Source organism: Cebus imitator, unplaced genomic scaffold (assembly GCF_001604975.1).
Source record: "Cebus imitator isolate Cc_AM_T3 unplaced genomic scaffold, Cebus_imitator-1.0 Scaffold178, whole genome shotgun sequence".
NCBI classification, from domain to species: domain Eukaryota; kingdom Metazoa; phylum Chordata; class Mammalia; order Primates; family Cebidae; genus Cebus; species Cebus imitator.
The window spans coordinates 3,844,700-3,869,521 of NW_016107493.1; the positions used below are offsets into that span (position 1 = coordinate 3,844,700).

Consider the following 24,822-nt stretch of genomic DNA (forward strand, 5'->3'; position numbering starts at 1 on the left):
AAATGCTTTTGGAAATAGAACTCTTATGTCTAGGTAAACTGTTTAAAAGTATGAAAGTAGAAGTAAAGACTCATACAAAGGCTGAAAAATGTACTCTGCATGCCCTAGTGGTTATGCTCCTGTAAAGGAATAAGAAAGGGGAAGTCATAGATGGAGGAAACAGGGAATCTACTATGGAAGCAACAGAGAGATGTTCCAGGACAAGAGACATTCATCTGGCCTGTGGAGCAGCCAGTTAGTATTACAGCAGAATGATGCAGTGCTCTGGATGGGAAGTTTTCCAGGAGGAAATAAAAATGAGTCAGACAAGTAGCCTGAAAATGTTGAAAGATTTTGACCAGATCTATTAGAGCATTTGGAGAAAAAAATAATGTTAAGCATATAGGAAACAAAGCAGATTGAAAAATAAGACAATTACTAATTCCAGGAAAGGCAAAAAGGTTATTAAGAAAGGAAACATGATGAAAGAACATTATGTTTACATCGTCTTAATAATAGAAATATTACTTAAAAATAGAAATATTACTATGGGCTGGAGGTGGTGGCTCGTGCCTACAATCCCAGCACTTTTTGAGGCCAACGTGGGCAGATCACTTGAGGCCAGGAGTTAAGACCAGCCTGGCCAACATGGCAAAACCCCATCTCCACTAAAAATACAAAAATTAGCAGGGTGTGGTGGCATATGCCTGTAGTCCCAGCTACTCAGAAGGCTGAGGCAGGAGAATTGCTTGAACCCAGGAGGTAGAGGTTGCAGTGAGCTGAGATTATGCCGCTACACTCCAGCCTGGGTGACAGAGTGAGACCTTGTCTAAAAAAATAGAAAATTAAAATATTACTATGGATTCAACCAAAGATTGTAAATAATTGCACAGGAGCACCAAATGCTTATTCTCCATGATAAGAACTCAATGCAAAAGTTTAAAATTCGTAAATGAGTAATGAGCAGGGAACCCAAATTCTTTACAAAATGGAGGTTAATGTGAAAAAAAAAGTGGTTAAAAACTGAAAGTGGTTGCCTTCATGGAATATAACTAGGTAATAGGGAGGGATAGAGAGGAGATAACTTTTTGTAAAAGGTCTTTTAGTTCTATTTTATTTTCAATTCATATCTTTTATTTTGCTAAATATATATAACTTTGAGAAGGTTTAGTGATAAAATAAGTTGGATCTTTTATTCAAAAATTGTTTTTTTCTGATTATATAAATAATACAGTCATTTAAAAAAATAGTTCAGTAGTAACCCTAAATGATAGCCTACCCATCCTGTAAACTGGTTTAGTAGAGAAAACAGACCAACAATAACACTGTCTCCTTTCTCATTTGCCTCTGGGTTTGAGAATGTTTTTAGCTGGTGCCAATAAATATTAGAAGCCTACAGAATCCAGCTACTAATATAGAGGGTTTTGCTCTTGAATTTCTGGTTCAAAGTGTGCTCTCCAGCTCTGGTCTGTGAATTACTGTAGTATAACATGTCTTTTCAAATTTCACTTTTCAGAGGCTTTGAGCAAGACCTTTAAAGAGCTTCATTTTGATATCAGGCCCTACAATGACTGCACAGCAGAGAATATCTTTGAGATTTTGCAATCCTACCAACGCATGGACCACAGTAACAAGGACTGCTTTATCTGCTGTATCCTCTCCCATGGAGACAAGGGCATCATCTACGGCACAGATGGACGTGAGGCCCGCATATATGAGCTGACGTCTCAGTTCACTGGTTTGAAGTGCCCTTCCCTTGCTGGAAAACCAAAAGTGTTTTTTATTCAGGCGTGTCAGGGGGATAACTACCAGAAAGGTATACCTGTTGAGACTGATTCAGAGGAGCAATCCTATTTAGAAATGGACTTATCATCTCCTCAGACAAGATATATCCCAGATGAGGCTGACTTTCTACTGGGGATGGCCACTGTGAATAACTGTGTTTCCTACCGAAACCCTGCGGAGGGAACCTGGTATATCCAGTCACTTTGCCAGAGCCTGAGAGAACGATGTCCTCGGTAAGTTTTGCCTACCCAGCCCTCCTCACTGTTACACTACCTTCCCCCACCTACTCCATCACCACTACTCTCTACTCATATTCAGAGCCTATTAGAAAATGCTTTATGGTTTAGATAACATTAACAGATCAGAGAACTGTCCAAGGGGAGTCATTTCCATTCATCTCTAAATGTCTAGCTGTGGATCACATAGGTGTACTTCCCAGGTCAGTTGCAAAGGGGGAGAGTGGCAATTGCTAACATCCTTAGTTTATAGATGGACAAGCTGAGTTGCTTTATTCCTTTATTCAGTACCTCAAAGGACAATCAGGGTATCACAGAGCAGGAAAGGACAGTAGTCATATAGTCCAGCTCTCTGTCTTTAGGCTAAAACACGACTGAGCCAATTCAACTAGTTTTGGGAATCTTCCAAGAAGGCAGTCACCCACTTCAATGTTTAACATTGTCCAACTCTGTCAAAAGTTCTATAATAGCAAACCGTTCTCAAAACCTCTTCTTTCATTGTGGGAGATAAGTAGCACATTCCTTCTAGCCCTGTATTTCATGTTTTGAGTATATGAAGAGTGAGAATTTCCCATAACTCAGATCATGAATCTAACTTAGATTTTGTAACTTAGATCATGAATCCTGCAAGGTTTCTGGGGCTAGCTACCAAGGTAGAAGAAGAGGTTGCCCAAACAAAAATGCTAAAAGATCCTGGTGAGAAGAAGTTGGGAGTGGCTGCAGGAGACATTCTATTTTCAGGTGCCTTAAGTTTAATTGCATAAAAGATGAATCCACAGATGCAATGTCAGTTTGAGGCAGAGAATATTGGGGGGCACTGAAGCAATGGTGGGAGCCAAGTAACATGGAGAAGAGTGAGATACACACAGGTCAGGAGAGAAAGAAACCAACTCTAATACTGACACCGAGGTTTCTGATGGTCAACAGAGTTCCTGAATAAACTAAAGGAAGCTATTAAGCTCTGAGATAACTCGTTTACTTGCGAAGCTGGGGTAGGTCTTGGCTTAGCAACTTACTGTCTCAAATAACTGATATTTTGAGAGAAAAAACTACAGAACTATCTCTTAGCACAGCAGAGGAAACAGTTCATCAGTTGCTTTCCCCCCACAGATAGTCACAATGTTATGTGATGTATTTCAGAGGCGATGATATTCTCACCATCCTGACTGAAGTGAACTATGAAGTCAGCAACAAAGATGATAAGAAAAACATGGGGAAGCAGATGCCGCAGCCTACTTTCACACTAAGAAAAAAACTTGTTTTCTCTTCTGATTGATGCTGCTATTTAGATATATAACACTATGTTTATTTACTGAGTTTCTAGATTTTCTTATAATTTATTAATTGTTTTGCACTTTTTTTAAGAGCTAAAGTTAATAGGATATTAACAACAATAACACTGTCTCCTTTCTCTTTTGCCTAAGGCTTTGAGAATGTTTCGGCTGGTGGCAATAAATACCAGAAGCCAACAAAATACAGCTGTGAATATAGAGGGCTGATAGTTCAAATTGTTGTCTATCCACATTAAGCCCACTGTTAATATTCTATTAACTTTAATTCTTTTTCCACTTAAGCTCTCCAACACTAAAATTTTAAAAAGTACACATAAAGTGTAATTCCAGCACTTTGGGAGGGTGAGGTGGGAGGATCACTTGAGCCTTAGAGATCAAGGCTGCAGTGAGCCATGTTTTCACCACCATATTCAAGCTTGGGTGATAGAACATGATCCCATCTCAAAAAAAATTTTTTTTTAAATAAAACAAAATTTGATTAAAATCTTTTAAAAATTCAAACTATTTTATAAATTTTAAATAATCTACCCCCAAATTAGCTTTTGACTTCTTATTGCTTTTGTGATATATACATGCTCAGCTAACTATATTTGCTTTTTGCAACAATGATCTGGTCTTTTCACACATTTGCATTTGCATTTGCTCTTTCATTTCTGCTTGGAAAATAAAAGACAAAAAAGGAAAAGAAAAAGAAAATATCTCTGCTTGCATTATTTTAAATTGTTAGGAATTAAGTTATCTTTAAAAGTTAAAAATCTTTTTTTCAAAAACGTTTTTTAATAGAATAAAGCATAATTTGATCTTACTGCTCCTCAGAGATTTTTTGTGTTTGGTTTTGGTTTTTGCCAATGGCATCTCACAGGTGGAAAACATCTGGACCACACACATGTTCTACTTGAGTCTCCCACTATTGGCACACATTGAGGTTATCAATGTTTAAAAATTGGGAGTTATCACATAAACACCAGAATACGTTCTTTAAAAAAATCAGAATATCTGACAATATTGACCTCATGCTCTTGCATGGCAAAGGTCTGAGAAGCACCTTCTTCAGATGGGACAGCCCTCTGTGGGTTACTCTTCCCCACCCCCTGTGCCCAGCCCTGCCCAAGCCCCTCTACTGAGGCTGCTGTGGGTTGCCACTGATCACTGTGCTTGTGCAATTGTTTTCCTTATGTCTAGCCTACTCTACTTATTTATGTTGCCTGCCCTGTGGGTGTCTGAATTCCGGTGATGGTCCAGATAAGGTGGTAAGAATCATCAGAAACTTTTCCTAAGTCATAGGCTAGGGAACATGATTGAGAGATAGGGGAAGTAGGGTGCCTGGGTATGAGAAAAAAAGGCTTTAGAATAAAATCAACACATAATCTTTTTTTTGTGACCTAAATGCCCCAGGGGACAAAAGTACAGCCCCAAATATAGTAAAAGTTCAACAGGAAGAAGGCCTTCAAATCAGTTTCTTTCTAATGAAATATGTAAGGGTAGAAGAAAAATAGTACAAAACTCAGAGAAAGCTCAGCTCCCGGTACAGAGAGTGTCATTTTTCAATGAAGTGTTCATGATAAGCTGTGAAATTCAGATGAGAATTCAAACATTTTCAGTCACTCAGAAGAAAGCAAAAATAGAATCAGAGCAACCCAAGTACTAAACTCATTATATGCATTTTCTCAAGAAAACCCTCACAGGAGTTTCCTAGGCCTACAGAAATGGTGTGCCTACCATCTTCAACCCTGGAGAACAGCTTTTTGTTTGTGATTCTTGTCCTTTCTTGTTACCATCTTCCACGGTGTCAGAATCATCCTTAGAAACAGTGACAGGGGCCAATCTCCCAGAACATCCTTCATAAATTTCTTCATTCTTAGACATTATCTTTTGCCTATAAAAAGAAAGGAAAGAGGTATCAATATAAACTCAAAAGCTAGAAAAGGTATAGGATATTTGAGGGGCGGGGAGAGAAATGTGCCTTCATTCCTTTACCATGGCAGTCTCTCACTCATTCCTTGCAGTGGTTTTGAATTTAGCGAGGTAGGGTGTTTAGGTGACTAAAGTCCTCTATGAGGAATTTTCTACTGAATCAACGCAATAAATAACTTTCCTGTATTAAAAAACTGACCAAAATTTATTTGCACGATTTAAGATGCAGCTTAAGTAACAGTACACCTCTGATCCAAAGCGGATTTCCATAGGAACCAGAAGCAGCTGCATGTAATGGTAAGACTACCAAACTCTCAGGGGAGATGAATTTAAAAACCACCCTCAATCATGGAACGGAGCAAACTCAGCAACTGGCAGATACATTTCCTGTGTTGTGTTTCCTGTGTTGTTTTGCATAGAAACAAGGACACAGGTGAATGGGAGAAGTCTAGACACATCACCACTCCACCTCGGCTTTGTGTCACTGGCTTAGAGTGACATACCTCCCTCCCGGAAAACGCCCATGCCTTGACATTATTAGGGAGCACCTGTCCTATCTTCCTAACCCATTTCTCACTCAGACTCCTTCCCACTCCTAAAGAGAACTCAGCCATGTTTGTTTCAGCAGCAGCCGCACTTCAGATAAATGTTCTCTTCCGTCAGGATCTGTATGGTGTACTTATACTTTTCTTCAGCTTCAGCAAGCTTGGTCTGAAGCGTTTTCTCCAGATTTCCCACTGTAGCTTTCTGAAAGACATACATTTTAATAGTATCTTCCCCAACCCAGAGCCATCCAGAGCAGAGCTATATGGCAGAGCTATGCGGAGAACTGGCTTCTTCCCTCAATCCCCACCCCCATTCCAGCAGGGACTCACCTCTTTCTGGAGTTCCAACTGGGTATAGTGGAGATTTGTGTTAAGGGACTCTAGGATAAAAGCTTGCATCTGCAGTTCTTCCTCTATGACCTGCATAAGAAGAAGTTGCTTCAGGACATCATGCCAATGTCTATCTGTCTATTCTCTTCTCTAGGGCACCTGGACTGTAATGCAAGGGAGCAACTTGAGCTACTCCTGCATCACTCATGGCCAATCACACCCTGTCAGTCTACCTCCTGTCTGTCTCACCCATCTATATCCTTCTCTTCAGCCTCACTAGAGCTCCTACGAATGGTTACAATGGCAATCAGTTATTCATTCACTAAACAAGTCTTTATTAAATACCTACTACTGATTCCAACTATATGACACTCTGGAAAAGGCAAAACTAGAGACACAAAAAAGATTCGTGGTTTCCAGGGATTGGGAGGGAAAGGGAGGGATGAATAGGTGGGGCAGAGCACATTTTTAGAGCAGTGAAATTATTCTGTATGACACTATAATGGTGGATACATGACATAATGTATTAGGCAAAACCTATAGAATGTACAACTCAAAGACAGAGCCCTAATGTAAACCATAGTTTACAGAGACAGCATGATCAACATGGAGAAACCCCATCTCTACTAAAAATACAAAATTAGCCAGGTATGGTGGAACATGCCTGTGATACCAGCTACTCAGGAGGCCAAGGCAGGAGAATAGCTTGAACCTGGGAGGCAGAGGTTGTCGGGAGCCAATTGCACCATTGCACTCCAGCCTGGGAAACAAGGGCAAAACCTCATCTCAAAACAACAACAACAAACCATCAACCTTGGCTCATCTATTGCAACTAATGTGCCACCCCAATGCAAGATATTAAGAATAGAGGAAACTGGTGGTGAGGTGGGGTAGTGTAGTATGAGGTGAAGGAAACACCAGAAGCCCATGAAAGCTAAGAGAGGTAAATGTTGCAAGGAGAGAGTGATCAGTTGCACCTGATACTGCTCACGTCAAGTAAGGGGAAGTATTCCTCGGATTTGGCAACTCTGAAGTTACTTGTGATTTTGACAGTTTCCATGGCTGGGATGGGAGCAGAAGAGAGATTGAGGTGTAAATGGGAGTTGACCCTTCTAACAGGTCCTGCCTCCCATCATTTTGCCTCTTCAGATTCTTCTTCACATTGCTGCCACAGTTATTTTCCCAAAAGATATTCTCCTCCTCAAAAACCTCCAGTGGTGTCCCATTTGGAGAAAAGCAAATGTCGGGGCAGGGAGCTGAACCCTTAAATAGGGTGGCTTCTGAGAAGGTGGCATTTGAATAAAGACCAGAAAAATTCAACTCAGAAGGAAGAAAGGAAGTTAGTTATGTGGCTATCTGGGAAGGAGCTTTTCAGCAAGAGAAAATATCAAAGACCCCAAGATAGCATCCTGGCCTGTAAGGAAACAGCAAGGAGGCGAGTGCCTCTGGGGTAGAGTGATGGAGGGAAGAAATAGAAAGAGCTGAGGTTAGGGGAAGGAACCACCAGCAAGGAGCAGGTGGAACAATCCCCAGGGCCAACACAGGGCTGGTAATAGTTCATGGTTCCACCGGGCAGGGTAGAAAATCCTTCTCGTACAGAGGGTGTGGTGCTGAGTACTCAGAGGGTATTACCTCAATAGTGGGGGAAATTAGTTCTACACTACAAACTGCTTTAATTCTGCCCGACAAAGCTTAGAAAGCAAGGCTCGAAAAGATCAAATTGTTTCCAAGCAACTTAACTGCATCCCAGGGCAAAGCTCAAGAATATCTAAAGGCATATGAAAATGTTCAGCACCCAGCAAGGTAAACATCATAATGGCTGACATCCAAGCCAAATTTACCAGGTATGCAAACAAGGAAATATGACCATAAATGAGGAGAAAAACCAATGAAGACAAACAGATCCAGACATAACAAATGACAGAATTAGTAGACAAGCTCATTAAAATAGTTATTATAATACACTGGGTATACCTGCCTCCAAAGCCCATTTCTTGAACTTGTAGGACACTACAGTATGTTTGCCTTTCAATAATGCTGAAGCCCTGTGTGGGCGCTAAGATAGAATTCATTTATAATGCCTTTATAATGACTAATGTTTTCTAAAACATGTCCATTCTGGATCCAAATCAAATTCTCTGTGACAGAAGAATCACACATCACCTTGTGGGTTTGACCAGCTTCTCTTCAGTTGTCTCCTACAGACTGCCTTAATTTGTCTCAGAATAGAATCCCTGAGGAAGTTGTCATGTGTGGGGTACACTCCGAGTTTAAGGAGAGGCTTGGTGACAGTTCCACAGGAGACAGTTTTATACTTTTCAGAGCTCAAAGGGAAAAACTTGGTGTTTTATGATTCAAAGATCATTTGTGGTTTGAATCTTGCTAGAAATGAAAGTCATTCAGCATTGAAGATCAGTATATTGCTGATACACTTGTTCAAATTAGACTTTAAAAAGACCCACTGGTTTTATTTCAAAATAAAGATAATTTCAAAAATTATTTTTAACTTATTGAATCCAGTAAACTCAGCTTTAGGTCTTCCATTTCTTATTGGTTTTGGGGAAATTATTGATTCCATTATACTGAGAGCCTGTTATTTTACTGGTGTATTTGTAATATACGAAGTCCACAGAAAAGGATGAAAAAGCTTACCTCTTTGGTTTTTCTCAGCTTTTCTAATTGCAAGGTGTCACTTTCATGTTGTTTTAAGAGCTCCTAAAAACAATTTTATTTCGAAAAGGTTAGCACTGTGGTTCTGGCACATCTTCTAGGGAGTTAAGAAAGCCAGTCTAGGATTCAGGAATACAATATTCACCAAATCTTAGACACTGCTATAAAGAAGCACACACTATAAACTAGTGACATGACATGTTGAAGTTAATGAAAATCTTACTTATGTTCGACATTATCACACTGACAAATATTAAAAGAAATTGTATTTTCATCAAAAGCTTTTTTTATGTCAGTGTACAGATTCAATACTCTTAAGAATTAATTTCTTCACAGATTGATTTTTATATTCAATGAAATCCCAATCAAAATATCAGCAAGCTTTCTTGATAAGCTAATTCTAAATTGACAAGCTAGTTCTAACATTTATGTAAAAATACAAAGAATGTGGAAAGGCAAAATCATCTTGAAAAACAATAGCAATGCTAGATAACCTTTACTACCCGATTTCAGGCTTCAGTGGTTAAGACAATGTGTTGTTGAACTAAGTATAGAAAAATAGTAAAATTAAACAGAATGGAGAATCCGATCTCCCCCAAAACAACAAAGACACTGTATTAGTCTGCTTTCACATTGCTATAAAGAACTACCTGAGAGACTGGGTAATTTATAAAGAAAATAGTTTTAATTGGCTCACAGTTCTGCAATCATGGCTGGGAAGGCCTCAGGAAACTTACAATCATGGCAGAAGGAAAAGAGGAAGGAGGCATGCCTTATACAACTGGAACAGGAGGAACAGAGAGAAGCAGGAGGTGGTATATATTTTTAAACAACCTGATCTTTTAAGAACTCACTATCACAAGAACAGAAAGGGGGAGAATCTGCCCCCATGATCCAATCATCTCCCACCAGGCCCCTCCTCCAACATTGGGGATTACCATTTGACATGAGATTTGGGTGGGGACACAAATCCAAACTGTATCAGACACTAAAACAACTCAATGGGGAAAAGAAAGTGTTTTTAAAGAATGGTGCCGAGACAACTGAATATCCGCATAGACAAAAATGACTCATGACCTTTGTACCTCACTTCATACACAAATATTCAAAATGGATCATAGAATCATAAAGGCTAAAATTTTAAAGCTTCTAAAAAATAAAGTATCTTCATGACCTTGGAATAGGCAAAGATTTTAAAGAGAGGACACAAAAATCTGTAACTACAAAAGAAAAAATAATAATTGCCTTTCATCAAATTTTAAAACTTTTGCACATAGAAATATATTATTAACAAAATGAAGAGGCAAACCACAGGCTGAGAGACAATATTTATAACATGTATATCTGACAAAAAAATGTATCCACAATATAAAAAGTACTCCTACATATCAAAAATAAAAATATAAGCACCTTCTACTTTTTCAAATGGGAAAAGAATGAGCAGGCACTTTATGGAAGAAGATATATGAATGAGCCAATAAACATATGAGAAAATGTCCAACATAATTAGTCATCAGGGAAACTAAAGCCATAATGAAGTACCACTGCATGCCCACTGGAATGGCCAAAATTAAAAGATTGGCAATACTAATTGCTGTGGAGGATGTAGAGCAACTAGAATTCCAATATATTTAACATGCAAGAATAAAATGGTACAACTACTTTGGAAATTAGTTTGGCAAGTTCCTATAAAGTTAAACCTGTTATCTACCCTAGTGCCCAGTAATAGTACTACAGCTATACAGCTACAGTGAAGAATGAGAAGGATATTCAGAGACCAGATTTTGGCAAAATAAGGAATTTCAGTTTCTGTGTGTTTAGCATTCTGTTATTTCCAGTTAATTATAAGTTTTGTTCTAAGAACTCTGATAAGACTGTCTAGGCTGTGGAAAGATTGTCCAGTTAAAGGACAGCAAGACTGTCAGTCTGTTTGCATACATTTCCAGAAAGCTAGGAGAGGAGGATTATGCCCAGAAAGACAAAAAGATCACCTAATTATGGAGGCACACCTGGGGACCTGGGCATACCACCTGGACTACAGATTCAGTCACCAAGGTGCTTTGGGCTGAGTTACCTCCTTCTCTTGAATGAAATTCTCAAAGACAGCACTGCAGGATTCATTTATTTTCTTCTTTTCTTCTTCTGATTCCATCTCAAATTTTTTGGTCATCTCTTTTTCTGTGGAAGTGATAGGAAAGCACATATATGTGTAAAGACGGGAAAAGCAGGCGCAATGAGAAACCTAGAATATCTGAAGATAAAAGCAATTCCAGACTGGGTCAGACTCAAGGTCATTGCAGCCTGGTGTTCAGCCTCTGACACTCACCTGGAGGTGCTTGAGGGTGAGGTAAGTGTGGTGGTTGTCCTCAATCACATTAGTCACATGGGATTTACCACCAACATCTCTGGTTCTTTTGACTGTAGTTTATTTTGAATCTGTTGTTTATTATTTTGTTCATTCCCTCTGCTGATGTAACCACTCTGCTATCTTGGATATCCTTATTTTAAAGCTGTTGGCTAACATGACTTTGCCAGCAATAAAATTCATTCTGTTCTTAGTGCTGGAGTATAGGTAGGCTTCAACTGTTTTCCTGAGCAAGGAAACCTGCCAGTAGAGCAGGTTTCAAATAGGCGGAAGGAGGGGCGAAGGGAAACAAAGATTTCTTCAGTATCAGAATTCTGGGGATAGACAGGGAGTCTCTGGTCAGACAGGGTAAGCCTCTGACAGGGCTGGATGGTGAGCAGCTAAATTCTGGTCTTCCAGAACTGGCAGTTACATCTTTACTTAGACTTTGACAACATGAGATGAAAGTCATATGAGTAGCTAGAATCTGGGATACGACTTGGGTTCTATTGCACCAGGATTCTAGGTAAAGCCCGAATATGAGCAGCTCCGCATCCCATTCCCCAGCCTTAACTCCAGGGTCTTCATATTAGCTTCTGGCAGTCTAGAGTGCCCACCAGAATGTGAATTAATTTTCCCACGGAGTATCTGCATTTAAATGAGTAATTTGTTAAAATCAACTAAATCTAGATGAATGCAATTGGCGTAGAATGTGGAATAGGTCTATAGAGCTCCCACTCCCACCTCAACTAGTTCTAGGCCTGGTGTAGCCTCCACAAATTCTCTTCTTTTTTGCATTTATGAACAAGCTCAGTGGGAGTGGGAGGTACACCTACAGAGTACTTTGTATGATGCAAGCTCTGTGTTAATTGTTGGAAATATTAAAAATATTTACCAAGCGTGGCTTCCCTCTGGAAGACATGGGAATATAGAAGCTCTTAGTATAATGGATTGTGTTGTTCCTATCTGCCCGCTTCCCACATGCAAGTGAACATTTCACCTTCTAATTAAAGAACTCTTGGAACTTTGGGTTCATCTGTGTCTAGATAAGAAGTCTGTACTCCGTACAGTGATTCTAGCATTTGTTTCAGCCATCATGGGCAAGGACCAAATGAGTTTCAGAAGGTACAGGCTTAGACTCTCTTAGGTAAGATGTCTGAACTTCAGCAAAGACCCTAGCCTTGTTGTCATTTTGCTTTCATGGAAACTCTGGGCACCTTCCATTCACGTACCTAACAAGTGGCCCATCACCCTTGGTAAGCCACCTTCCTCAAGTCACAACCAAACTTCATGGCAGTTTTTTAATGCGTTTGTCATCAAAAAAGCTAGAGTTTCTGTACTCACTTTGCTGTAGCAGGACCTTTTCCCGCTCCAACTTCTCATCCTTCTCCCATTTTGCCTTCTGTTTTGACCACTTCTCTTCCATTTCATCATAAATACTGTCCTGTGGAGGTACAAAGGTGCCATGAAGAAAAGAGTCCTAAAATAAAGGTGACCTGGAGAGGCTGTAAAACTCAACTCAGGGAGTTGACACTGCACAGTGGGCAGGGCCCAGCACTGTGTTCTGTGCATCTTCCCTTACCTGGGGCCCTCACTGAGGGGCTCCTCCATGGGAGACTGGTAAGAAGTAAATTCCAGCCCAGCAGAGGGCTTGTGGAACCCAAAGGTCAAGGGACTGCCCCACTAGAACTGAGCTTCCTTTGAAGATAGGTGGAGTTCTCCATGTTGAGGAATCATATGTCAGCTCCCCTGAATCACAAATCCCTCTTCAATAGCACAAGAAGAAAGGAAATGCCTAGTAGTTAATTTGAACACTTAGAAAATAAGGGGATGCTTTTCAGAGAATGTCTGCTTTTTCTCAGTAAATCTTTCTTTTATGGGTGACATTAAATAAGCCTAATCCAATATCAGTCCTGTTGCTTGGCTCAGATTTCATGAACATGGAACCCTAGGATGGAGAAGGCCCTGGACCTGATGCTGCTAATAGGGTCTAAGGATGCCGACTACCTTCTTTTTTAGGTTCGCAGAAGGGTTCACACCCAACCTATTCTATTTACCACTCACATATCTAAGGCTTTGCTCTGTGATGTTTTCCCTGATTATACCAAGGAGTATCTTAAAAAACGAGTTTTAGACACAGGCTCAAAACTTAAACCGTAAGTGGTAAATAGAATTTCAGAAGTGATACTGGTGTTTAACTTTTGATAGGTTGACCAAGTGTCTTTGTTTGCCTGGCACTTAGGGGTGTTTTGGGACTCTGAACTCTCAGTGCTAAAACTTAGAAAGTCTCAGGCAAACTAGAACTAGTTGGTCACTGTACTTTACAATTAAATAGGATGAAGGCTTGAGGCTTCAGTCCTTTCCAACCCTACTACCCACCTCCTAACTCTCTTCATCTACCTTCTAAGAAATCATGCCCTAACTTTTTTTCCTGTGCCTTCATCAAATTAGCTGATTAAATTGATGAGTTTTATTCTGAGATGACAGGAGGACTCCATGCTTTGAATGAAATAATCTGTTCCTGAATGATATCTGGGATAACAATGAAATCAAGATTGAAATTTAAAAATTTTTTGAATTGTATGATGATAATGACACAAGTTATCAAAATCTCTGGGATAGGTGGGGTGTCGTGGCTCACACCTGTAATCTTAGCACTTTTTGGGAGGCCAAACAGGTAGATCAATTGAGGCCAGGCATTTGAGACCAGCCTGGCCAACATGGTGAACCCCCCCATTTTTACTCCCGAACGTAAAATAAAAGTTGACTTTTTTTTTTAAAAGTTCATTCCTTTTGAACAAGCACTCTACTTCTAGATTCAAAGATACTCAAAGTGGTATTATCTGTTACAGTAAGCAATTGGAACCACTCAAATGCCCAATAATAGGGGAACAGGAAAATTTTAGAACCCAATGGCAATTTCGCTAGGATAATATCTAGTCATTAAAAAGGAGGGAAAAGTTTCTTATATGCCTGATAAAAAAGATATATATAGATGTTATACAATATACAATATGATCTCAACTACAGTTCTAAAGTACAGATATTAGCAGTGGTTACCTTTGGGTGGTGATATTTTGTTGTTATTGTTGGTTTTTGTAGTTCCATTAAAAAAATAAGAAGCTATTACTTTTGTAATCACAAACATATTTTTCAGTAGTGCTCTTCGGAATTTGGGTGCCTGACTTGTCATTCATGGAAGCCATTGGGTTCATCCTCCCCCTGGGTGCAGCTAGTGCCACTTAGGTCCAAGGATGCTGAGAATCTCAGGATATAATTTTCTGGACAAGAGCTCTAGATTCAACCCAATGTTATCAGCCAGAAATGAGCCTTGCTTCTCTTGTAATCCAACAGGGAGCTCTGTATCTCACCTGATACATACGAAACATATTCTTCAAATACTTGTATTCTTTTCCCATCTCCTCTGGATAAAAGGAAAACAACAGGGTCATCATTAGTCTTCTGATATGCACATTTTCAAATTCAAATGTGAGCTCTCCTGCACACCTTCCCCACCCCAAGCTCATCACCAAGGTGGTAAAACCTTTATGTGTCCCAGAAATGACCCTAGAAGCTTATTAGAAATACGATTGCCTGGACCTTCATCCAGGGTCATTCTCCCAGGTCCCAGCAGTACCTAGCTTCTCTTGGGCAGCCAACTTCTCCGCCTTCAAGGCTGCTTTGTAGTTGTTCTCCAACTCAATGAGCTCTGCTTCATGGGCCTCTTTGAGCTCCCTGTGGGACCCCAGGAGAAGGCCACATCATTAGTAAAAAGAAGTCCAGAGCTGAGCTGTTACACTGATCTGATCCTACCCCTCCACCCTCCCACAGGAAGTAAGGTTCTCACTTTCAGATTAAAAAAAAAATTTAAATCTTTTTTTTTTTTTTTGAGTCAGGTCTCACTCTATTGCTCAGAGTGAGTGTGGTGGCATGGTCATAGCTCACTGCACCCTTAACCTCGCAGGCTCAAGTGATCTTCCCACCTCAGCCTCCCAAGTAGTTGGGAACACAGGCATATGCCACCATGCCTGCCTAATTTTCTAATTTTTTGTAGAGAAGGGGTCTTGCTATGTTATCCAGGCTGGTCTCAAACTACTCCTGGACTTAAGTGATCTCCTGTCGTGGCTTCCAGAAGTGCTGAGATTACAGGTGTGAGCTACCATACCCAGCCTGGGGCCCTCAATTCCTGAAGCATTACTCTGGCAGCTACCCAGAAAGGGTGAGGTGATCCTTTTTTTACAACCATTGTTTTGGATGGAGCCAGCATGACCACAGATTCCCCTCTAATACTCAGCACAGTCTTGTCTATAGCTTGCTTGGGGAACTATGGGCTGCATTAGCACCAAGGATAATTTTAGAACCCAAGTTCTCTCCAGCCTCCATCCCAGGAGGCGATGTTGGCAGTATTCACGATGAGTATTAAAATGAGTCCATATGAACTATCAAGCATGAAAAGACATGGAGGAACCTTAAAAGCATATTACTAAGTGAAGAAAGCCAATCTAAAAAGGCTACATAGGGTATGATTCCAACTATATGACATTTTGAAAAAGGTGAAAGTATGGAGACAGCAAAAAGATCAGTGTTGCACAGAGGTTAGGGGTGGGAAGTAGAATCAATAGGCAGAGCACAGCAGATTTTTAGGTCAGTGAAACTATTATGTATGACACTAGGATGGTGGATACATTCATTACACATCTGTCCAAACTCATTGAATGTACAGCACCAAGAGTGAACTTTAATACGAACTTTGGGTGGTAATGATGTGTCAATATATGTTCATTGATTATAACAAATGTTACACTCTGGTAGGGATATTGATAATCGGGGAAGCTAGGTATGTAAGGGGGCAGCAAGTATATGGGAAATCTTTTTTACTTTCCCCTCAATGTTGTTGTAAACCTAAAACTACTCTAAAAAAGTTTGTAGATAAACGAATAAATACATAAAAGTTTATGGCCCAGCTAAGAGTGCTGTCTCTCCACCAGGGTTTCTATTTTTAATTGTAAATTGGTAACTTATAATTGTATATATTTATGGGATAAAATGTGATATTATTATTTATGAATACAATGTAGAATAATTAAATTAAACTAATTAACACAGATATCACCTGAAATACTTAAAAAGGTTTTTTCTTTTCTTTTTTTTTTTTTTTAAATGTGAAAGATAGTGTTGATTTGCTGAAACAAAAAAAATCACCTAATAGGGCACAAGGGCCTAGGGCCTCGCAGGTTCTTTTTTTTGAGACGGAGTCTGGCTGTGTTGTCCAGGCTGGAGTGCAATGGCGCAATCGGGGCTCACTGCAACCTCTGCCTCCCTGGTTCAATTGATTCTCCCACCTCAGCTTCCCAAGTAGCTGGGATTACAGGCATCTGCCATTATGTCCAACAAGTTTTTGTATTTTTGTAGATGGGGTTTCACCATGTTGGGCCAGGCTGGTCTTGAACTTGTGACCTCAGGTGATCCACCACCTTGGCCTCCCAAAGTGCTGGGATTACAGGTGTGAGTCACTATGCCCAGGCTAAAAGTGTTTTCAATGAGAACATCTGAAATTTGTTGTTAGCAATTTTGAAATGTCCAATACCTTATTAACTATATTTACCACTCTGTGCAATAGATCTAAAAAAACCCATATTTCGACTGCCTAATTCAGATTTTGTATCCTTTAACCATCATCTCCTATTCCCCCTACCCCCAGCCTATTTAACTGCCATTTTACTCTCTTTCTATGAGTCTGATTGTTTCAGATCCCACATATGAGTGAGAACATGTAGCATTTGTCTTCCTTTGCCTGGTTTGTTTTATTTAGCATAATGCCCTCCGGTTCCATCCATGTTGTCACAAATGCCAGAATTTTCTTAATTTCCTTCTTTTTTAAAGGCTGAATAGTATTTCATTATATATATCACATTTTCTTTATCCACTTATCAATTGATGGACACTTAGGTTGATTTCATAACTTGGTTATTGTTAATGGTGCTGCATTGAACATGATTAGCAATATTGAGCATTTTTCCATATGTCTGTTGGTCGTTTGTATGCCTTCTTTTGAGAAATATCTATTCAGGTCCCTTGTTCATTTTTTAATTGGATTTTTTGTTTTCTTGATAGTGAATTGTTTGAGTTCCTTTTATATTTTGGCTATTAATATCTTATCAGACACATACTTGCAAATATTTTCTCACAATCTGTATGTTATCTCTGCACACTGTTAATTGTGCATAAGGTTTTGGTGTGCATATGCTTTTTAGTTTGATGTAATCCCTTTTGTCTATTTTTGCTTTTGTTGTGTGTGCTTTTGGGGTCAAATAAAAATATCATTGTCCAGATAAATGTCATAAAGTTTTTCCCCTTTTTTTCTAGTAGCTTTACAGTTTCTATTCGTATGTTTAAGTCTTTATCCATTTTGAAATGATTTTTATATATGGTGTGAGATAAGGGTCCAATTTCATTCTTCTGCATGTGGCTGTCCAGTTTTCCCAACACCATTTATTAAGAGACTATCCTTTTCCTATTGTGTATTCTTGTCACCTTTGCTGAAAATGAATTGACCATACAGATGAGGGTTGATTTCTGGGCTCTCTGTTCTGATTCATTGGTCAATGTGTTTATTTATTTATTTTTTCCAGCACTGTGCTGTTTTAATTACCGTAGCTTCATAGTATAGTTTGAAATCAGGTAGTATAGTGTCTCCAGGTTTGTCCTTTTGGCTCCTAATCACATTGCCTGTTGAGTGGGTGTGTGTGTACTTCCATAAGAATTGTTAAATTGTTGTTTCTATTTCTATGAAACATGCCATTGGAATTTTGATAGAGATTACAATGAATCTGTAGATTACTTTGGGCAGTATGGGTGTTTGAACAATATTAATTCTTCCAATTCATAAACATGGGGATTATCTTTCCATTTATTTGTGTCTTCTTTAATTTCTTTCATCAGTGTTTCCAAGTCTTCAGTGTACAGGTCTTTCACCAACTTGGTTAAATTTATTGCCACTTTTTTTTTTTTTTTTTTTTTTTTTTTTTTTTTTTTTTTTTTTTTTTTTTTTTTTTTTTTTTTTTTTTTTTTTTTTTGCAGCTATTGTAAATAAGATTGTTCTCTCGATTTCTTTTTTGGACAGTTTGTTGTTAGCATGTAGAAATATTGCTGGTTTTTTTTGTATGTTGATTTTGTACCCTGAAACTTTACTATATTTGGCTATTAGCCCCAACAGTTTTTTGGTGAATACTGTAGGACTTTCTATAGATAAGATTATGTCAGCAAATAGTGGCAATTTCACTTCCTTCTCTCTTGTTTGGATGCTTTTGTTTCTTTTTCTTGCTTAATTGTTCTGGCAAGGACTTACAATACTATGTTGAATACAAGTGGTGGGAGTGGGCACCCTTTTGTCTTCTTCTTTTTTTTTTTTTGAGACGGAGTTTCACTCATGTTACCCAGGCTGGAGTGCAATGGCGCGATCTTGGCTCACCGCAACCTCCACCTCCTGGGTTCAGGCAATTCTCCTGCCTCAGCCTCCTATGTCTTCTTCTTATATATGGTCTTTATTAAGTTAAGGCACATTCTTTCTATACTTAAATTGGTGAGAGTTTTTTTTTTTTATCATAAAAGGATGCTGAATTTTGTCAAATACTTTTTCCTTATCTAATGAGATGATCATATGGTTTTTGTCCTTCATTCTATTAATGTGAGGTATCACATTTATTGATTTGTGTATGTTCAACCATTGTTGCATCCCAGGGATAAACCCAACTGGATCATGGTTGATGATCCTTTTTTTTTTTTTTTTTTTTGTACTTTATATTCTGGGGTACATGTGCAGATCATGCAAGATTGTTGTATAGGTACATTCATGGCAAGGTGGTTTGTTCCCTCCATACCCCCATCACCTATACCTGACATTTTCCCTATGTTATCCCTCACCACCCTCGCTCCCACTATCCCTCCTCTGGCCCCCCACAAATGACCCCAGTGTGTGATGCTCCCCTCTCTGTTTCCATGTGTTCTCATTGTTCAACACCTGCCTGTGAGTGAGAATGTGTGATTTTGATTTTCTGTTCTTGTGTCCGTTTGCTGAGAATGTTGGTTCCCAGGTTCATCCATGTCCCTACAAAGGACACAAACTCATCGTTTTTTATAGCTGCATAGTATTCCATGGTGTATATGTGCCACATTTTCTTTGTCCAGTCTATCACTGATGGGCATTTGGGTTGGTTCCAGGTCTTTGCTCTTGTAAACAGTGCTGTGATGAACATGTATGTGCATGTGTCTTTATAATAGACTGCTTTATAATCCTTTGGATATATACCCAGTAATTGAATTGCTGGGTCAAATGGAATTTCTATTTCTAGATCCTTGAGGAATCGCCACACTGTCTTCCACAACGGCTGAACTAATTTACACTCCCACCAACAGTGTTAAAGTGTTCCTATTTCTCCACATCCTCTCCAGCATCTGTCTCCAGATTTTTTAATGATCACTGTTCTAACTGTCATGAGATGGTATCTAAATGTAGTTTTGATTTGCATTTCTCTAATGACCAGTGATAATGAGCATTTTTTCATATGTTTGTTGGCTTCATATATGTCTTCTTTTGAAAAGTGTCTGTTCATATCCTTCACCCACTTTTGGATGGGTTTGTTTGTTTGTTTCTTGTAAATCTGTCTTAGTTCTTTGTAGATTCTGGATATTAGCCCTTTGTCTCACGGGTAGATCACAAAATTTTTTTCCCATTCTGTTGCCTGCTGGTTTGCTCTAATGATTGTTTCTTTTGCTGTACAGAAGCTCTGAAGTTTAATTAGATCCCATTTATTGGCAGTGAGTTTGTTGAAAATAGCTTTTATTATTTTGTGATACTTTCCATCGATACCTAGTTTATTGAGAGTTTTTAGCATAAAGCACTGTTGAATTTTGTTGAAGGCCTTCTCTGCATCTATTAAGATAATCGTGGTTTTTATCTTTGGTTCTATTTATAGTGGATTTCATTTATAGATTTGCATATGTTGAACCAGCCTTGCATCCCCGGGATGAAGCCTACTTCCAATATGTTGTTGAATTCTGTTTGCTAATATTTCATTACAGATTTTTGCATCTATGTTCATTAAGGATTTGGTCCTGTAATTTTATTTTCTCATAATGTTCTTGTCTGACTTGGTATCAGGGTAATGCTGGTCTCATAAAAATATTGTGAAAGTCCTCCCACCTCTTCAATTTTTTGGAAGAATTTGAGAAAAACTGATGTGATTCTTTTTTAAATGTCTGGTAGAATTAAGCAGAAAAAGCATCAGCTTTGGGTTTTTTGCATGGTAGGCTTGTTATTACCTATCCAATCTCCTCATTATTGGTCTGTTCAGATTTTCGATTGTTTTTATGATTCAGTCTTAGTAGGTTGTGTGTGTCTAGAAATTTATCAATCTCTTCTAGGTTATTCAGTTCATTGCCATATAAATGTTCACAGTGGTCTCTTATGATCCTTCATATTCATCATATCAGTTGTAATGTCTCCTCTTTCATTTCTGATTTTATTTATTTGAGTCTTTCTTTTTTTCTTAGTTTAGCTAAAGGTTTGTTGCTTTTATGTTTTTTTTTTTTTTTTTTTTCTCTATTTCATTTATTTCTGCTTTGATCTTTATTATTTTATTTCTTCAGCATATTTTGGGCTTAATTTGTTCTTCTTTTCCTAGTTTTGTGAGGTATAATATTAGCTTCTTTGATATCTCTCTTCTTTTTATCTACTTCTTTTAACTATAGCCATTTATTGAAAAGGCTATCTTTTTCCCATTGTGTGTTCTTGGACGTTTGTCAAAAATCAGTTGGCTATAGGTGTATAAATTTATTTATAGGCCCCTATTCTATTCCATTGGTCTATGTGTCTGTTTTTTCATGCCAGTATCATGCTGTTTGGGTTACTATAGCTTTGTAGTATTGTTTAGAATAAGGTAGTGTGATGCTTCCAGCTTTGTTATTTTTGCTCAGGATTGTTTTGGCTATTTGGGGACTTTTTGGTTCCATATGAATTTTAAGATTATTTCTTCTATTTTTGTGAAGAACATTTTTGGTATTTTGATAGGGGTTGTATTAAATCTGTATAATGCTTTGGGTAGTATGGCCACTTAAAATATATTAATTCTTCTAATCCATGAACATGGGATATCTTTCCATTTATTTGTTTCTTCTTCCATTTATTTTATAAATGTTTTAAAATTTTTCAGTGTAGAAATCTTTCACTTTCTTGGTTAAATCTTATTTTTTAAGCTAGCCTAAATAGAATTGTTTTCTTTTTAGATAGTTAACTATTAGTGTATAGAAATGCTGCTGATTTTTTTCTTTCTCCATTTTTATTTTAGGTTCAGGGGTACATGTACATGTTTGTTGCATAAGTAAATTGTATGTTGCTGAAGCTTGGTGTACAAATGATTTCATTGCCCAGGGAGTGAGCATAGTACTTGATAGGTAGTTTTTGAACCTTCATTCTCTTCTCAATCTTCCCCTTCAAGTAGGCCCGAGTGTCTATTGCTCTCTTCTTTGTATCTGTGTGTACTCAGGGTTTAGTTCCCACTTACAAGTGAAAATATGCAGTATTTAGTTTTCCGTTCCTGTGTTAATTCACTTAGGATAATGGCCTCCAGCTGCATCCATGTTGCTGCAAAGGACATGATTTTGTTCTTTTTATTGCTGTGTAGAATTTCATGGTCTATATGTACCACATTTTCTTTATCCGATCCACCATTGATGGTCATCTAGGTTGATTCCATATCTTTGTTACTGTGAATAGTGCTGTGATGAACATACACATGCATGTGTCTTTTTGGTAGAATGATTTATATTCCTTTGAGTATATACCCAGTAATGGAATTGCTGGGTCAAATGGTAGTTCTGTCTTAAGTTCTTTGAGAAATCTCCAAACTGATTTCCACAGTGGCTGAACTAACTAACATTCCCACCAATACTGTACAAGCATTTCCTGTTCTCCACAATCTTTGAAGAAATATCCAGTAGTTCAATTGCTGGTTCATATTTTTAGTTTTTTTTTGTTTTTTGAGAAATCTCTATAGTATTTTCCATAGTGACTATACTAATTTACATTTCCACCATATTAGTTCCCTTTTCTCCACATCTTCATCAACATGTTATTTTTTGACTTTTCATAATAGCCATTCTAATTGGTATAAGATGATATCTTATTCTGTTTTTGCTCTACATTTCCCTGATGATTAGTGATGTTGAACACATACTTATTGGCTATTTGTATGTCTTCCTTTGAGAAATGTGTACTGATGTTCTTTGCCCATTTTTAATGAATTTGTGTTTGTTTTACTGTTAAGTTGTTTGAGGCCTCTGTCAAATAAGTAGTTTGTAAATATCGGAATGTCTCTTCACTTTGTTGATGGTTTCTTTTGCTGTGTAGAAGCTTTTTAGTTTAATATAGTCCCATTTGTCTTTTTTGTTTGTTTGTTTTTGTTGCCTTTTGGTTTGTTTTTATTTTATTTTTTACTTTTAAAGTCTTAGTCATAAAATTTTTGCCTAGACAAATGTCCTAAAGAGTTTTCCCCATATTTTCTTCTAGTAGCTTTATAGCTTTGGGTTTTACATTTAAGGCTCTAATCCATCTTAAGTTCATTTTTGTATATGGTGAGAGATGGGGTCTAGTTTTACTCTTTTGCATATGGTTATTCAGTTTTCTCAGCATCATTTATCGAAGAGGGTGCCCTGTCCCCAGTGTATGTTCTTGGCAACATTATCAAAGATCAGTTGGCTATAACTATATGAATTTATTTCTGGATTTTCTATTCTGTTCCATGGTTTATGTTTATGTGTCTATTTTTATACAAATACTATGTTGTTTTGGTTATGATAGCCTTGCTCTATATCAAGGAGTGCAGTTGGAGTGTGGTGGCATGATCATAGCTCACTGCAGCCTTGACCTTCTGGGCTCAAGTGATCCTCCCACCTCAGCCTCCCAAGTAATACTCCAAGCACACTCCAAAATACCTGGATAATTTTTAATCTTTTGTGTAGACAGTGTCTCGATATGTTGTGGAGGTTAGTCTCAAACTCCTGGTTGCAAGCCATCCTCCTGCCTTGGCCTCCCAAAATTCTGGGATTACAGGTGTGAGTCACCATGCCTGGTCTTGTAATATATTTTGAAGTGAGGTAATGTGATGACTCCAGATATTTTTTCCCCCACAGGATTGCTACAGCTATTCTGACTCATTTTTTGTTCCATATGAACTATAGAATTGTTTTTTCTATTTCTGTGAAAAGCGACATTAGTAATTTAGGAATTGCATTGAGTCTGTACTGCATTGGGCAGCGTGGCTATTTTAGTGATATTAATTCTTCCAGTCCATGAGCATGAATGGAATGTATTAATGTATTTCCATTGTTTGTGTCCTCTTCAATTTCTTACATTTGTGTTTTGAAGTTTTCCTTCTAAAGGTCTTTCATCTTTTTGGTTATTTAATTTATTACTAGATATTTTATGCCTTGTAGCCACTGTAAATGTTATTGTCTTCTTGAATTCGCTTCTGTATATTTCATTGTTGGTGTATAGAGATGCAACTGATACTGTATGTTGATTATGTATTATGCAACTTTACTCAATTTGCTTATTAGTGCTAAGAGTTTTTTGATGGAATTTTTTGCGATTTTCATATATAAGATCATGTTTTTCTGCAAAAAGGGATCATTTGGCTTCCTCTTTTCCAATTTGGATGCCTTTTATTTCTTTCTATTGCAGGATTGCTCTGGCTAGGACTTCCAGTACTATGGTGAATAGGAGTGGTAAAAATGGGGATCGTTGCTTTGTTTCGGTTCTTAATGGAAAAGTTTACAACTTTTCCCTATTCAGTAGGATGATAGCTACAGATTTGTCTAACTCCCTTAATTTTTGTTTGGGAAAGTTTATATTTCTCCCTTAACTGGGGAAGACAGATATTCTTGATAGGCAGTTTTTTCCTTCTGCACTTTTAATACATCACCACACTATCTCCTGGCCTACAGGGTTTCTGTTGAGAAATTACAATTGTATTAGAATTCCTTTATATGTGATGTGTTTCTTACCTCCTTATGTTCTCGGAATTTTTGCTTTGTCTTTGATTTTTGATAGTTTGATTATTATGTTTCTTGGTGTACTCATCTTTGAGTTTAATTTGATTGAATTTGTTTAGCAGCTGGTGCACAGGAACTCTCTGTACTTTCCCCTCATTTTTGCTATAAACCTAAAACTGCCCTAACAGATAAAGTCTATAGACAAATAAATGCATAAAAGGCTATGACTCAACTAAGAGTGCTATCTCTCCACCAGGTTTTCTGAGGCTGCTCTGATGTGTAGCAAGTAGCCTGAAAGGGGATGTTAAGATTATCTTCACCTAACAAAACTCCTTTAAAAAAAGACATATGCACACGTATGTCCATTGAGGCATGGTTTACAAAAGCAAAGACCTGGAAACAACCCAAATGCTCATCAATGATCAACTGGACAAAGAAAATGTGGCACATATACATCATGGAATATTATGCAGCCATAAAAAAGGATGTGCTCATGTCCTTTGTAGGGACTTGGATGAATCTGGAAACCATCATTCTCAGCAAACTGACACAAGAACAGAAAATCAAACACCACACGTTCTCACTCATAGGTGGGTGTTGAACAATGAGAACACGTAGACACAGGGAGGGGAGCATCACACACTGGGGTCAGTTGGGGGGGCTAGGGGAGGGACAGT

At 38.2% G+C, this 24,822-nt stretch overlaps 2 protein-coding genes across 7 annotated transcripts in view; one reads left to right on the plus strand and one right to left on the minus strand.

The window, feature by feature from the left end:
• The window catches only part of CASP8 (caspase 8), a 115,372-nt gene that overhangs the window by 53,560 nt on the left and 36,990 nt on the right, over positions 1-24,822 (plus strand). For 2 of the 5 annotated variants that reach the window (XM_017545292.2, XM_017545291.2), the window contains 2 exons: positions 1,496-1,997; positions 3,141-3,287. In XM_017545292.2, coding sequence (XP_017400781.1) covers positions 1,496-1,997; positions 3,141-3,276 — 638 coding nt within the window. In that variant the 3' untranslated portion in view covers positions 3,277-3,287. Of the gene's footprint in view, positions 1-1,495; positions 1,998-3,140; positions 3,750-6,235; positions 6,267-24,822 lie in introns of those variants that run through there. The other 3 variants (XM_037744536.1, XM_017545289.2, XM_017545290.2) reach the window with 3 other exon arrangements.
• FLACC1 (flagellum associated containing coiled-coil domains 1) overlaps positions 4,649-24,822 on the minus strand; it is a 38,587-nt gene continuing 18,413 nt past the window's right edge. Inside the window, exons 8-15 of one of the 2 annotated variants that reach the window (XM_017545299.2) lie at positions 14,733-14,830; positions 14,467-14,519; positions 12,440-12,539; positions 10,826-10,929; positions 8,734-8,796; positions 6,082-6,171; positions 5,844-5,953; positions 4,649-5,168 (exon numbers count right to left, since the gene is read on the minus strand). In XM_017545299.2, coding sequence (XP_017400788.1) covers positions 4,991-5,168; positions 5,844-5,953; positions 6,082-6,171; positions 8,734-8,796; positions 10,826-10,929; positions 12,440-12,539; positions 14,467-14,519; positions 14,733-14,830 — 796 coding nt within the window. In that variant the 3' untranslated portion in view covers positions 4,649-4,990. Of the gene's footprint in view, positions 5,169-5,783; positions 5,954-6,081; positions 6,172-8,733; positions 8,797-10,825; positions 10,930-12,439; positions 12,540-14,466; positions 14,520-14,732; positions 14,831-24,822 lie in introns of both variants that reach the window. The other variant, XM_017545301.2, reaches the window with a different exon arrangement.